Source organism: Hypanus sabinus, chromosome 21 (genome assembly GCF_030144855.1).
Source record: "Hypanus sabinus isolate sHypSab1 chromosome 21, sHypSab1.hap1, whole genome shotgun sequence".
Classification (NCBI taxonomy): Eukaryota; Metazoa; Chordata; class Chondrichthyes; order Myliobatiformes; family Dasyatidae; genus Hypanus; species Hypanus sabinus.
In genome coordinates, this window is record NC_082726.1 from 8,171,224 (window position 1) to 8,187,554 (window position 16,331).

The window sequence follows — 16,331 nt, forward strand, 5'->3', positions numbered from 1 at the left end:
AGGGTGATAATTGGTGAGTGCTGTATTACACAGAGGGGAGGATGGCAGGGTGATAATTGGTGAGTGCTGTATTACACAGAGGGGAGGACGGCAGGGTGATAATTGGTGAGTGCTGTATTACACAGAGGGGAGGACGGTAGGGTGATAATTGGTGAGTGCTGTATTACATAGAGGGGAGGACGGCAGGGTGATAATTGGTGAGTGCTGTATTACACAGAGGCGAGGACGGTAGGGTGATAATTGGTGAGAGATGTGTTACACAGTGGGGAGGACGGCAGGGTGATAATTGGTGAGAGATGTATTACACAGAGGGGAGGATGGTAGGGTGATAATTGATGAGTGCTGTATTACACAGAGGGGAGGACGGTAGGGTGATATCTGCCTGGTTATGAGTCTCCTATTGTGTCTGCTTCACTCTCCGTTTCCCTCCCCCTCTCTTTCTCCTCACCTTTCCCCTCCATTCCCCTTCACTGTCAGCTCTTTTTTTTTAATCTCTCTTTCCTCCTGCCCCTCCTGCCTTCCCATTCAGAACTCGGGAAGATTCTGGGAGAAACGCTATGTATCACAAGGAGAATGTAGACAGTGCCAGGATGGAACTCTGAACTCCGATGTCCCGAGCTGTAGTCCCAGTAGCATGTTGATACAAAATATTATTGAAGGTAACTACAGGGAGAGATACTAGAGATGGTCTTATGGTGCAGATTCATTTCACTCTCAACTCAGCTCAATGGTAAAATCTCTGAGGGTAGGACAGTAGGAAATACAAAGTAAATTTTAATAGTAAACCTGAGGTTCATCTTCTTAACATAGAAACATAGAAAATAGGTGCAGGAGTAGGCCATTCGGCCCTTTGAGCCTGCACCGCCATTCAGTATGATCATGGCTGCTCATCCAACTCAGAACCCTGTACCTGCTTTTTCTCCATACCCCCTGATCCCTTTAGCCACAAGGGCCATATCTAACTTCCTCTTAAATATAGCCAATGAACCGGCCTCAACTGTTTCCTGTGGCAGAGAATTCCACAGATTCACCACTCTCTGTTTGAAGAAGGTTTTCCTCATCTTGGTCCTAAAAGGCTTCATCCTTAAACTGTGACCCCTCGTTCTGGACTTCCCCAACATCAGAAACAATCTTTCTGCATCTAGCCTGTCCAATCTCTTTAGAATTTTATACATTTCAGTAAGATCCCCCCTCAATCTTCTAAATTCCAGCGAGTATATGCCTTGTCGATCCAGTCTTTCTTCATATGAAAGTCCTGCCATCCCAGGAATCAATCTGGTGAACCTTCTTTGTACTCCCTCTATGGCAAGAATGTCTTTCCTCAGATTAGGGGACCAAAACTGCACACAATACTCTAGGTGCGGTCTCACCAAGGCCTTGTACAACTGCAGTAGAACCTCCCTGCTCCTGTACTCAAATCCTTTTGCTATGAATGCCAACATACCATTTGCCTTTTTCTTCTTGTGGATATACTCAGCAAATCTATAGAATAATAACTATAACAGAATCAATGAATGACAGCCCAACCAGAGTGCAGGAGACAACAAACTGTGCAAATGCAAAAAGAAGAAATCATAATAAATAAATAAGCAATAAATATCAAGAATGAGAGATGAAGAGTCCTTAAAAGTGAGCCCACTGGCTGTGGGAGCTTTTCAATGATGGGTGAGTGAAGTTATCCCCTTTGTGCCAGAGTCTGATGGTTGAAGGGTAATAGCGGTTCCTGAATCTGGTGGTGCAAGTTCTGAGGCTCTTGTACCTTCTTCCTGAGGGCAGCAGTGAGAAGAGAGCGTGCCCAGGGTGGTGGGGGTCCCTGAGGCTCCTGTACCACCTTCCTAATGGCAGCAGTGAGGGGAGAGCGTGACCTGGGTGGTGGGGGTCCCTGAGGCTTCTGTACCACCTTCCTGATGGCAGCAGTGAGAGGAGAGCATGCCCGGGGTGGTGGGGGTCCCTGGGGATGCTACTTTCATGAGACAGCACTTCATGTAGATGTGCTCAGTGGTGGCGAGGACTGGGACGGACTGGGCCGAAACCTCTGCTTTTTGCAGGATTCTTCCATTCAAGGGCATTGGTGTTTCCACACCAGGCTGTTTAGCAGACTATCAATACACTCTCCACTACACATCTATAGAAGTTTGTTAAAGTTTTAGATGCCATGCTGAATCTCCACAAGCTCCTAAGGAAGTAGAGGTGCTGCTGTGCTGTGCTCCAGACAGGTCCTCTGAAATAATAACGCCAAAGTTGCTGACCCTCTATGCCTTTGATCCTCCAATGAGGACTGGCTCTTGGACCTCCGGTTTCCTTCTCCTGAAATTTATAATCAGTTCTTTGGTCTTGCTGACATTGAGTGGGAGGTGGTTGTTACGATACAGTTCAGCCAGATTTTCAACCTCCCTCCTATGTGTGATGCGTCACCACATCTGATGTGGCCAGTGACAGTGGTGTCACCAGCAAACTTGAATATGACATCAGAGCTGTGCTTAGCCACGCAGTGATAAATGTAAAGTGAGCAGAGCAGGGGACTAAGCACGTGGTTTGTGATGCACCAGTGCTGATGGAGACCAGGGAGGAGATTTGACCAATCTGACCTGACTGGGGTCTTCAGGTGAGGAAATTGAGGATCCAATTGCACAAGGAGATATTGAGGCCAAGGTCTTGGGGTTTATTGATTAGTTTTGATGGGATAGTAATATTGAATGCCAAGCAGTAGCCGATAAAGAGCATCCTGATGACTGGATCTTCGCCTCAACTGTTTCAGGGTTGAGTGAAGAGCCAATGAGATGGCATCTGATGTGGATCTGTTGCTCCTGAAGACAAATTGGAGCAGATCTAAATTGCTTCTCAGGCAAGGGTTGATATGTTCCATCACTAACATCTCAAAACACTTCATTACTGTGGATATAACTTCTACTGGACAATAGATATTGAGGCAGACAACCACACTTTTCTTGGGCACTGGTATAATTGAAGCCAGCTTGAAGCAGGTGGGTACCACACAATGCCAAAGTGAGAGGTTAAAGATCTCAGTGAACACCAGGCAGTAGAAAGGATCTCCGCACAATGGCAGGGACAGGGCTCTGCGCTGAATCATAATAATTAAAATCAGGTTTTTTATTACTGACATGTTGTGAAATTTGTTGTTTTGTGGCAGCAGTACACTGTAAGACATAAAATATACAACAAATTACAATATAAAACAGTGAAACAATTGCCTTGCATGCAGATCAAATCAATGCGCACTACATGAGGTAGTGCAGGGTTAAACAATAACAGATCCAGAGTTATGTGTAACAGCTACAGAGAAAGTGCAGGCAGGAAAACAATACAGTGTAAGATCATAACGAGGGAGATTGTGAGGTCAGGAGTCCATCTTGTCTTCCGAGGGAACCACTTGTTCTTAAGCCTGGTGGTGCATGCTTTTGGGCCTTTGTATCCTCTGCCAGATGAGAGGCGGAGAAGAGAGGATGTCTGTGGTTGGTGGTGTCTTTGATCGTGCTGGCTGGTGGACCAAGCCCATGGAGGGATGACAGATTTCTGTGGTGTGCTCGGCTCTGTCCACAACTCTGTGGTCACAGGCAGAGCAGTTACCATACCAAGCCAGACAGAATGCTTTTTACAAGTGTAATAGACCCAAAAGCAGAATCAGGCCATTCAGCCCATCAAGTTTGTTCTATCATCCTAGCATGGCTGATTTATTAGCCCTCCCAACCCCATTGGCCTCTTTCCAATAATCTTTGCTGGCCTGACTAATCAAGAATTCAAGTTAAGTATCCACTCTTTTCTTCAGGTAAGAAGACCAAAACTGTACGTGGTATTGCAGTTGTGGCCTCACCAAGGTCTGGCTGTGGTAAGAATACAGCACAGAACAGCCCCTTGGAGCTGTGGAACTTGGAGTGAGTAACTTTTACTAGATGGGCTCCCAGGATAATATGTTTGTAAATGAAGAGACAAGGCCCTATATTTTCTAGCATGTAATTGGATAACTTCATCATAGATGGTCCCAAGCCTGGCCGTGAAAGGAGGGGATCTGGAAACGGAGCTAACAGTTGGGTCAATAAACCCAATGACTTGGTCTCCACAGCCATCTGTAGTAATGAATTCCACAGATTCACCACCCTGCGGCTAAAGAAATTCCTCCTCATTTCTGTTCTAAAAGGATGTGGTGCAACAATAAAAATTGGTAAAGATTGATGGGGGTTTGCCAGTTCACCTCAGGGATTGCTGCATCACTGGGGCAGCACCGGGGGTGAGGCTGGACTGCAAGCACCCAAGCTGCAGCTCGGGAGTATTGTGCTCAGAGTGCGGCTTGTGCTTGTCCTACATTGATGATTAACCCGCTTCCTTCCTTTCGGATCAGGCAATGGGGTTCAGCTCAGATCTGTGGTGTCCACAGAGCCATGCGGTACTGCTACGCCTGCAGGACTCGGAGCTGCGGATGATGGAGGTGATGAAGAAATGGATGACAAGCCGCATGCGGAGTGACAAAGAGTACTCCGTCCTTCTCCACCAGATGACCTCGCAGGTTGAGAGGCAGGACAACAGCCTGCAGGCGGGAGGGGGCGACTACATCAGTCAGCTCAGCAAGGTACAGGGGAGGGGTGGTGGGTGGGGGGAAGAGTCACCACAAGTGTTGGCCCAAGTTGTACAGACAATGGCCAGAACCAGAGGCACCAATCCACCCTCGGGAGCTCTCCAGACCCCAAGTAGAAAGGGTCAGACAGACCTGCACGATACTGAGGGAGGGTCACTCTGTGGGAGGGGCGGTACTGAGGGAGGGTCACTCTGTGGGAGGGGCGGTACTGAGGGAGGGTCACACTGTGGGGGGGTGGTACTGAGAGAGGGTCACACTGTGGGGGGGTGGTACTGAGAGAGGGTCACACTGTGGGAGGGGTGGTACTGAGGGAGGGTCACACTGTGGGGGGGTGGTACTGAGAGAGGGTCACACTGTGGGGGGGTGGTACTGAGAGAGGGTCACACTGTGGGAGGGGTGGTACTGAGGGAGGGTCACACTGTGGGGGGGTGGTACTGAGGGAGGGTCACACTGTGGGGGGGTGGTATTGAGAGAGGGCCACACTGTGGGAGGGGTGGTACTGAGGGAGGGTCACACTGTGGGGGGGTGGTACTGAGGGAGGGTCACACTGTGGGGGGGTGGTATTGAGAGAGGGCCACACTGTGGGAGGGGTGGTACTGAGGGAGGGTCACACTGTGAGGGGGTGGTACTGAAGCAGGGTCACACTGTGGGAGGGTGGTACTGAGAGAGGGTCACACTGTGGGAGGGGTGGTACTGAGGGAGGGTCACAAAGTGGGAGGGGCGGTACTGAGGGAGGGTCACACTGTGGGAGGGGTGGTACTGAGGGAGTGCCACACTGTGGGGGGGTGGTACTGAGGGAGGGCCACACTGTGGGAGGGGTGGTACTGAGAGAGGGTCACACTGTGGGGGGGTGGTACTGAAGGAGGGTCACACTGTGGGGGGGTGGTACTGAGAGAGGGTCACACTGTGGGAGGGTGGTACTGAGAGAGGGTCACACTGTGGGAGGGGTGGTACTGAGAGAGGGTCACACTGTGGGGGGGTGGTAATGAGGGAGGGTCACACTGTGGGAGGGGTGATACTGAAGGAGGGTCACACTGTAGGGGGGTGGTACTGAGGGAGGGTCACACTGTGGGGTGGTGCTACTGAGGGAGGGTCACACTGTGGGAGGTGTGATACTGAGGGAGGGTCACACTGTGGGGGGGTGCTACTGAGGGAGGGTCACTGTGGGAGGGGTGATACTGAAGGAGGGTCACACTGTGGGAGGGTCACACTGTAGGGGGGTGGTACTGAGGGAGGGTCACACTGTGGGAGGGGTGGTACTGAGGGAGGGTCACACTGTGGGGGGTGGTACTGAGGGAGGGACAGACTGTGGGAGGGGTGGTACTGAGGGAGGGCCACACTGTGGGAGGGGTGGTACTGAGGGAGGGCCACACTGTGGGAGGGGTGGTACTGAGGGAGGGTCACACTGTGGGGGGTGGTACTGAGGGAGGGCCACACTGTGGGATGGGTGGTACTGAGGGAGGGCCACACTGTGGGAGGGGTGGTACTGAAGGAGGGTCACACTGTGGGGGGGTGGTACTGAGGGAGGGTCACTCTGTGGGAGGGTGGTACAGAGGGAGGGTCACACTGTGGGAGGGGTGAAACTGAAGGAGGGTCACACTGTGGGGGGGTGGTACTGAAGGAGGGTCACACTGTTGGGGGGTGGCACTGAGGGAGGGTCACATTGTGGGAGGGGTGGTACTGAGGGAGAGTCACACTTTGGGAGGGGTGCTACTGAGGGAGGGTCACACTGTGGGAGGGGTGGTACTGAAGGAGGGTCACACTGTGGGAGGGGCGGTACTGAGGATGGGTCACAAAGTGGGAGGGGCGGTACTGAGGGAGGGTCACACTGTGGGAGGGGTGGTACTGAGGGAGGGTCACTCTGTGGGAGGGGTGGTACTGAGGGAGGGTCACACTGTGGGGGGGTGGTACTGAGGGAGGGTCACACTGTGGGAGGGGTGGTACTGAGGGAGGGTCACTGTGGGAGGGGTGGTACTGAGGGAGGGTCACACTGTGGGAGGGGTGGTACTGAGGGAGGGTCACACTGTGGGAAGGTGCTACTGAGGGTCACACTGTGAGAGGGGCGGTACTGAGGAAGGTTCACACTGTGGGGGGGTGGTACTGAGGGAGGGTCACACTGTGGTGCAATGGTACTGAGTGAGGGTCACACTTTGGGAGGGGTGGTACTGAGGGAGGGCCACACTGTGGGAGGGGTGGTACTGAGGGAGGGTCACACTGTGGGAGGGGTGGTACTGAGGGAGGGCCACACTGTGGGAGGGGTGGTACTGAGGGAGGGTCACACTGTGGGAGGGGTGGTACTGAGGGAGGGCCACACTGTGGGAGGGGTGGTACTGAGGGAGGATCACACTGTGGGAGGGGTGGTACTGAAGGAGGGTCACACTGTGGGGGGGTGGTACTGAGGGAGTGTCACTGTGGGAGGTGTGGTACAGAGGGAGGGTCACACTGTGGGAGGGGTGATACTGAAGGAGGGTCACACTGTGGGGGGGTGGTACTGAGGGAGGGTCACACTGTGGGAGGGTGGTACAGAGGGAGGGTCACACTGTGGGAGGGGTGATACTGAAGGAGGGTCACACTGTGGGGGGGTGGTACTGAGGGAGGGTCACACTGTGGGAGGGGTGGTACTGAGGGAGTGTCACTGTGGGAGGTGTGGTACAGAGGGAGGGTCACACTGTGGGAGGGGTGATACTGAAGGAGGGTCACACTGTGGGGGGGTGGTACTGAGGGAGGGTCACACTGTGGGAGGGTGGTACAGAGGGAGGGTCACACTGTGGGAGGGGTGATACTGAAGGAGGGTCACACTGTGGGGGGGTGGTACTGAGGGAGGGTCACATTGTGGGAGGGGTGGTACTGAGGGAGAGTCACACTTTGGGAGGGGTGCTACTGAGGGAGGGTCACACTGTGGGAGGGGTGGTACTGAGGGAGGGTCACTCTGTGGGAGGGGTGGTACTGAGGGAGGGTCACACTGTGGGGGGGTGGTACTGAGGGAGGGTCACACTGTGGGAGGGGTGGTACTGAGGGAGGGTCACTCTGTGGGAGGGGAGGTACTGTGGGAGGGTCACTGTGGGAGGGGTGGTACTGAGGGAGAGTCACACTGTGGGAGGGGTGGTACTGAGGGAGGGTCACTCTGTGGGAGGGGTGGTACTGAGGGAGGGTCACACTGTGGGAAGGTGCTACTGAGGGTCACACTGTGAGAGGGGCGGTACTGAGGAAGGGTCACACTGTGGAGGGGTGGTACTGAGGGAGGGTCACTGTGGGAGGGTGGTACTGAGGGAAGGTCACACTGTGGGAGGGGTGGTACTGAGGGAGGGCCACACTGTGGGAGGGGTGGTACTGAAGGAGGGTCACACTGTGGGGGGGTGGTACTGAGGGAGGGCCACACTGTGGGAGGGGTGGTACTGAGGGAGGGTCACACTGTGGGAGGGGTGATACTGAAGGAGGGTCACACTGTGGGGGGGTGGTACTGAGGGAGGGTCACACTGTGGGAGGGGTGGTACTGAGGGAGGGTCACACTGTGGGGGGGTGGTACTGAGGGAGGGTCACACTGTGGGAGGGTGGTACTGACGGATGGCCACACTGTGGGAGGGGTGGTACTGAGGGAGGATCACACTGTGGGGGGTGGTACTGAGGGAGGGCCACACTGTGGGAGGGGTGGTACTGAGGGAGGATCACACTGTGGGAGGGGTGGTACTGAAGGAGGGTCACACTGTGGGGGGGTGGTACTGAGGGAGGGTCACACTGTGGGACGGTGCTACTGAGGGAGGGTCACACTGTGGGGGGGTGGTACTGAGGGAGGGTCACACTGAGGGAGGGGTGGTACTGAGGGAGGGTCACACTGTGGGGGGGTGGTACTGAGGGAGGGTCACACTGTGGGAGGGTGGTACTGACGGATGGCCACACTGTGGGAGGGGTGGTACTGAGGGAGGATCACACTGTGGGGGGTGGTACTGAGGGAGGGCCACACTGTGGGAGGGGTGGTACTGAGGGAGGATCACACTGTGGGAGGGGTGGTACTGAAGGAGGGTCACACTGTGGGGGGGTGGTACTGAGGGAGGGTCACACTGTGGGAGGGGTGGTACTGAGGGAGGGTCACTCTGTGGGAGGGGTGGTACTGAGGGAGGGTCACACTGTGGGAGGGTCACACTGTGGGACGGTGCTACTGAGGGAGGGTCACACTGTGGGGGGGTGGTACTGAGGGAGGGTCACACTGTGGGGGGGGGTGGTACTGAGGGTGGGTCACACTGTGGGAGGGGTGGTACTGAGGGAGGGCCACACTGTGGGAGGGGTGGTACTGAGGGAGGGTCACACTGTGGGACGGTGCTACTGAGGGAGGGTCACACTGAGGGAGGGGTGTTACTGAGGGAGGGTCACACTGTGGTGGGATGGTACTGAGTGAGGGTCACACTTTGGGAGGGGTGGTACTGAGGGAGGGCCACACTGTGGGAGGGGTGGTACTGAGGGAGGGCCACACTGTGGGAGGGGTGGTACTGAGTGAGTGTCACACTGTGGGGGGGGTGGTACTGAGGGAAGGTCACACTGTGGGAGGGGTGGTACTGAGGGAAGGTCACACTGTGGGGGGGGGGTGGTTCTGAGGGAGAGTCATACTGTGGGAGTGATGGTACTGAGGAAGGGTCACACTTTGGGAGAGGTGGTACTGAGGGAGTGTCACACTGTGGGGAGGTGGTACTGAGGGAGGGTCACACTGTGGGGGGGTAGTTCTGAGGGAGGGTCACACTGAAAAGTCAGACGGACTGATTTGTAGAAGAGATTTCTCTCAGCCGATTATCATCAAACCAGGGCCTCAGAATCAAGCTCATTATCACTGACATATGTGTGAAAAGTGTTGCTTTTTGGCAGCAGTTCAGTGCAATACATAATTCTTAAAATATTGTAAGTTACAATAAATAAATAGTGCAAAAGTCAGTTAGTGAGGTAGTGTTTGTGGACCGTACAGAAATCTGGTTGTGGAGAGGAAAAAGCTGTTCCTAAAACGGTGTGTCTTTAGTCTCCTGCACTTTCTCCCTGATGGCAATAACGAGAAGAGGGCATATCCGAAATGGTGAGGGTATTCTTGGCCGTACACTGTCGAGGACATCTTACAAAGGCAGTGCTTCTGTATTCTGTGACAGTGGGGAAGCCAGCACGTTGGAATCTGAATTCCACATTGGTCTGGGAATACGGCTGCCAAGGTCTCTGGTATTCATCATTAAGGGCCCTCACTATCTGGGTCGTGCCCTTTCCTCATTACTACCATCGGGAAGGAGGCACAGGAGGGTGCAGACACACGCTCAACATTTTCAGAACAGCTTTTTTCCCTCCGCCATCAGATTTCTGAATGGTCCACTACCTCACTTACTTTGCTCTCTTTTTGCATGACTTATTGGCACTCCGTGGTGTGTTTGCATTTTCTGGTTCTGTAGTAGCAAAGTGTCAATGAGTCTGAAATCTTCCTGTCTGTCCTTGCAGTCCTGGGCCACCATCGTGAATCAGACAGAGGCACTGAGTCGCACCATGCGGAAACATTCGGACGACCTGAGCTCGGGGCCGATTAACAAGCTCACCCTGCTGATCCGTGACAAGCAGCTTCTGAAGAAGAGTTACAGTGAGCAGTGGCAACACATCAACCAGGAGGTGCTGAAGGTACAGGACAGGAGGTGTATCCGTTCATCTGACTGGCTACGTATTGGGAAGCTCCATCCCGGAAAACCTTTGACCCTCCAGAATCCCCCCCCCCCCCACCCTGCATTTCTTCGTTTCTCTTCAGTCTTCCTTCTTCCGACAGTGATGCCTAGGTCCAGAGTGCACAGTCTCGGAATAGGAGGACGTCCCTTTAGAAATGGGATGAGGAGGATCTTCTTTAGCCAGAGGCTAGAGCAGCTGTGGAATTCGTTTCCACAGATGGCTGCAGAGGCTAAGTCATCGGGTATATTTAAAGCAAAGGTTGATAGGTTATTGATTAGTAAGGGTGTCAAAACTTGAGGGGGAGAGAGGTGAAATAAGTCAGCCATGTTTGAATGACAGGACAGGCACCATGGGCCAACTGGCCTAATTTTGCTCCTTTGTGTTGTGGCCTTTTGGTCTCCTCAGTTTGTGAAGGTAGTTTTGTGAGATTGGTCAGGTCAGAATTTCTACTGAACACTCCCAGTACACAAACCTGCATCCCTGATCTGCCGTGTACATTCCTAATAAACCAGTCATAAGACCTCGCTTACCCCTGTTATTCTGAGCATAGTACATTCTCACCCCCCCCATAAACTTCACATACTGTGATTGGTATCTCCGACCAGCCACTAACAATGCTACATTTTTTTTAAAAATCTGTAAGGCGAAGATGCTTTCAAAAGGAATGAAATAAAAGTTTCCTAAATATCAGAAAATATTCCATAAAGAGCAGTAAACAGTAAAACACTAAATCAAAGCAGTGTTTAGAATGAATACCCTTTGCCTTTCAAACTGCTTCGATTCTTCTGGGTGCGCTGCCATGCAGTTTTATAAGAAAATAGGCTGGTAGGTTATTCCGAGCATCTTGGAGAACTTGCCACAGTTCTTCTGCAGACTTTGGCTGTCTCGCTTGCTTCTGTCTCTCTAGGTAATCCCAGACAGCCTCGATGATGTGGAGATCAGGGCTCTGTGGGGGCCACACCGTCTGAAGTCTAGCACGCCCAAGGCAGTTTTTAACTTACCGTATAATGCGCTGTCATGGTGGTCAGTGGAAATGGTTGAAGGCCCTTGAGACGGTTCACTCTTTTCAGGAACACGCAGCCTTGAATCGCTCAGCCTGGTGGTGCAGCCTTCTCAATAAAGAGTTGGGAGGCTGAAGCCGAAAGGAAGTGCTAACAGCAGAAAGGACCAGCAGCAGACATCTCAACCACAGAACCTTCAGATGCTTGGCCCATGTGAGGGAGGGGAGGTGCTTCCGAGCCCAGACTAGATTCACCAGTCACCTCCAGACACACAAATAACAAACACGCCCAGCAAAGCATGTCAGTGGTCCTCATCTCTCGCAATGAACTTGCATGCACATGTAATGATACAGAGGCCATTCAGTCCATCAGGGTTAATGCTAGCCCTCTGGGGAACAATGCCCCATACCCATGTCCCATACCCCCTCGTTATCTCAGTGTACCACTGCCACTCACTGTCTCGCAGATATGCATTTTATTCTTTCTACGCTAGTGATTTACAATGGCCAACGAACTCAGTGACCCGTACGAGTGTTTGGGGTGTGGGAGGAAACTCTGGGAAAACCAGCTCAGTGACAGGGAGACACGAGGTGCTGCCAATGCTGGAAATCTTCATAAACACACGAAATGCTGGGAGGACTCAGTAGGTCATGCAGCATCTATCTATTTTTTTTAAAAGGTCATCATTTTGGACTGAGACCCTTCCTCAAGATTTGAGTTCCCCAGCACTTGTGAGTGTGCGTGTGTGTGGGTGTGTGTGTGTGTCTGGTCGCAGGGCGATGTTGCAAACTCCACACAGATAGCAGTGGAGGTCAGGGTAGCTAGAGCTGTGATAGAGCAACTCTACCCACTGGGGGCACCCACCTTTTGAAACAGGACATTGGAAATGCATAAACAAAGACAAAGGAAGTTCAGCCTGTGGCCTGCTGGGTTTGACTTCAGCTGGGGACTGGAGACTAGAACAGCCCTGGGGCCTCGGCAGCCATTTTCCCAGGCCAACGTGGATTCCAGGTTGAAAGGATCCAGTGTGTTGTAGCATATTAGAGACTCCTAATTAGCACGTGGATGAAATACATCTTAGTGCCTTTCTAAGAATCTCTAATACATCAGCCTGGCAGGGTATTTCACACACCCACCGCTCTGTGTTTTAAAAATAAATCCTACCTCTGATATTCCCCCCCCCCCCGTATACTTTCTTCCAATCATTTCAAAATTATATCCCCTTGTATTAGTCATTTTCCACCCCTGGAAAAAGGTGATGGCTATCCACTTGATTGCTGCCCCTTATCACCTTGTACACCTCCATCAAGTCACCTCTCATCCTCCTTCCCTCCAGAGAGAAAAGCCCGAGCTCACTCAACCTATCCTCATAAGACATGCCCTCCAATCCAGGCAGCATCCTGGCAGATCTCCTCTGCACCCTCTCTGAAGCTTCCACATCCTTCCCATGCTGAGGTGATCGGAACTGAACAAGTGTGGTCCAAACGGGGTTTTGTAAGGCTGTAACATTACCTCACGGCTTTTCAACATTTAGACTAAACGGAATTAGAATCAGGTTTATTATCGCTGACTTGTGTCGTGAAGCTTGTTATTTTGCGGCAGCAGTAAAAAATATATTACCAGAAGAAGTATACAACTAAATCGGTAGTGCAGAAGAGGAATAGTGAGGTGGTGACCATGGCTTCATGGTCCATTCAGAAATCTGACGGCAGAGTTCCTAAATCATTGAGTGTGTGTTGTCAGGCTCCTGTACCTCCTCCCTAATGGTAGCTATGAGAAGAGGGCTTGTCCTGGGATATGGACATCCTTAAACATGGATGCTGCCTTCTTGAGGTACCTCTTTTTGAAAATGTCCTCACTGGTGGTGAGGCCTGTGCCCATGATGGAGCTGGCTGAGTTTGCGAGCCGCTGAAGCTTTTCCCGATCCTGTGTATTGGTGCCTCCATACCAGACGGTGACACAAACCGTCAGAACGCTCTCCACGGTACATCTGTAGAAATTTGCCAGTCTTTGGTGACAAGCCATGATGGAATGGCAGAGCAGACTCAATGGGCTGAATGGCCTAATTCTGTTCCTATGACTTATGGCCTTATACCACAACACCTCAAACTCCTGAAGGAAGTGCCGCCTTCGAAATGGCGTCAGTATGATCAGATCGATCCCTGAGATGTTGATGAATCACAATCTGAGCTGCCTGTAATCGTGTGACTGCAACTCCACCTTTGCCTCCGGAGCTGCGACATGTTGTTATTGAGGTATTTGGATTGAGGAAGCTTTGGATTGCGGTATGGGTGGAGGGGCTTTGTGGCACATCCAACGCACCCTTCCCTGCAGTGGCAACTTGTGTTAGTTACAGCCATAAACAGAGCTGCTTTGAAAAACCAGTTTGTCAAGGTGTTGTGTTCTCAGTAAGCTTGCTCCCTGTGAGGGGAGCTGCTGCTATGTGGAATGAGACAGAAGCCAAGGTCAGGTCACTACAGGGAGCCCACGCTGGTCTGGAGACGCAAGAGACTGGATCCAGTGGGGAGTACAGAATGATCAGTTTAGTTGTCTGTTTGATTACTGATCTAATTGGTTTGACACAGCATTGTGGGCCGAAGGGCCTGTTCCAGTGCTGTACTATCCCTTCACCACCTGTACCAGCCAGTTCTCCTCTACCTCTCAGTCCAGCGGAAGGGACTCAATCTGATGTCGACCGTTTCCCTCCTGACCCGGGTTCCACCACTACTTTCCAGTCACCAAGGGCCGTTCAGACCAGTGCACCTGTGCTGGCTCCTGGATAAAGCTCCCCAGCTAGATTCTGAAGATTCTGGAAATTCAGAGCAACTTGCATAAGCGCTGGAGGAACTCAGCAGGTCAGGCAGCATCTGTGGAGGGGAATAACCAGTCTGTGTTTTGAGCCGAGGCCTTTCATCAGGATCTGAACAGGTTATCTGAATTAACATCCTGCTGAAGGGTCTCGGCTCAAAACATTGACTTTTTATTCCTTTCCATAGATGCTGCCTGACTAACCAATCTCAGTCGGCTGGCTCTCTGGCCAGCTACTCTTGCCATCTCCAACCCCTCTTGTGTTTCTATTTTATTTCACCCTAGCAGGAACTGGTTTTCCATTTTTCCCCTTTGGAAAGTTTCCTGCTGCCCCCTCTGCTGGTTTTCCTGCGGCTCCATATCTGCTTGGTAATTGCTTCAACAGTAAACAGAGGTTACCATCCCCCTGGGTCATCAGCCCTGCCGTCGAATCCTGGCCTCATTTCCCTCAGGAAAGGCAAAGGTGAAACAGTCCTCATCCAACTGCTTCTTCATCCACACTTCATGGACACTCTTCCCCACCCACCCTGCCCATCCCTGGGCTCCCCCCACTCACTCTCACCCATTCTGCCATCCCTGGGCTCCCACCCACCCTGCCCATCCCTGGACTCCCCCCCACTCACCCCACCCTGCCCATCCCTGGACTCCCCCCCACTCACCCCACCCTGCCCATTCCTGGACTCCCCCCTCTCACCCCACCCGCTCTGACCATCCCTGGACTCCCCCCACTCACCCCACCCTGCCCATTCCTGGACTCCCCCCACTCACCCCACCCTGCCCATCCCAGGACTCTCCCCACTCAACCCACCCACTCTGACCATCCCTGGACTCCCCCCACTCACTCTCACCCATTCTGCCATCCCTGGACTCCCCCCACTCACCCCACCCTGCCCATCCCTGGACTCTCCCCACTCAACCCACCCACCCTGCCCATCCCTGGACTCTCCCCACTCAACCCACCCATTCTGCCATCCCTGGACTCCCCCCACTCACCCCACTCTGACCATCCCTGGGCTCCCACCCACCCTGTCCATCCCTGGGCTCCCCCCAACTCTTCCCCACCCACTCTGCCCATCCCTGGACTCCCCCCCCCACTCACCCCACTCTGCCCATCCCTGGACTCCCCCCTCACCCCACTCTGACCATCCCTGGGCTCCCACCCACCCTGCCCATCCCTGGGCTCCCCCCCACTCTTCCCCACCCACTCTGCCCATCCCTGGACTCCCCCCCCCCCTCACTCACCCCACTCTGCCCATCCCTGGACTCCCCCCACTCACCCCACTCACCCCACTCTGACCATCCCTGGACTCCCCTCACTCACCCCACTCTGCCCATACCTGGACTCACCCCACTCTGACCATCCCTGGACTCCCCTCACTCACTCTCACCCATTCTGCCATCCCTGGACTCCCCCCACTATTCCCCACCCACTCTGACCATCCCTGGTCTCCCCCCACTCTTCCCCTCCCACTCTGCCCACCCCTGGGCTCCCACCCATTCTGCCCATCCCTGGGCTCCCACCCACTCTGACCATCCTGGAGTCCCACACACTTTGCACACCCACAAAGACACACTCTTGGTAGCGTAGCAGTTAGTACGACACTATTACATCTCGAGGTGTCAGAGTTCAGAGTTCAATTCCAGCATCCTCTGTTAGTGCGTTCCTTCCTGTGAGTGCGTGGGTTTCTAAATTTAAAAAAATCTCAGCTACAAGTGCTTACACATCTGCTGTTTGTTACCACTACCTGTGCTTATGGGCAGTTTTCATCAAGATATGTTATTCTGCTCTACACAAACACCCATTGTTGGGGAAAATTAACTCCAGGAGAAAGTCCAAAGAAGACCTACGGGTTAGTGGGTCACATGGGTGTGATTGGGTAATGCAGCTTGTTGGGTCTGAAGGTCTGCTACTGCACTGACTGTCCAAATAACTAAAAATAGGCAGCAAATCAGGCAGCATCTGTGGAGGTAAATGGACAATCAACAACTGGCCTGAGAGCTTTCCTCCTGGACTCTTGCATCTGAGTCCATCAATGGGATCTCGCCTCCCTCATTTTCTCTCATTTCAACAACACAACTCTCTGTCAATCTAAAACACACGAGATCCTGCAGATGCTAGAAATCTAGATTAACAAGTCAGGCAACGTCGACAGAGAGGAATAAACAGTCGATGCTTCGGATCAAGACCCATCATCAGAGCTGGAAGGGAGGGGGAAGGACACCAGAGTAAGAATGTGGGGGGTTGAGAAGGA

The 16,331-nt window shown here is 53.0% G+C and overlaps 1 protein-coding gene across 3 annotated transcripts in view; it reads left to right on the forward strand.

The window, feature by feature from the left end:
- fes (FES proto-oncogene, tyrosine kinase) overlaps positions 1 to 16,331 on the forward strand; it is a 118,521-nt gene that overhangs the window by 55,848 nt on the left and 46,342 nt on the right. For 2 of the 3 annotated variants that reach the window (XM_059945910.1, XM_059945911.1), the window contains exons 2-3: positions 4,358 to 4,585; positions 10,055 to 10,228. In XM_059945910.1, coding sequence (XP_059801893.1) covers positions 4,358 to 4,585; positions 10,055 to 10,228 — 402 coding nt within the window. Of the gene's footprint in view, positions 1 to 3,787; positions 3,894 to 4,357; positions 4,586 to 10,054; positions 10,229 to 16,331 lie in introns of all 3 variants that reach the window. The other variant, XM_059945912.1, reaches the window with a different exon arrangement.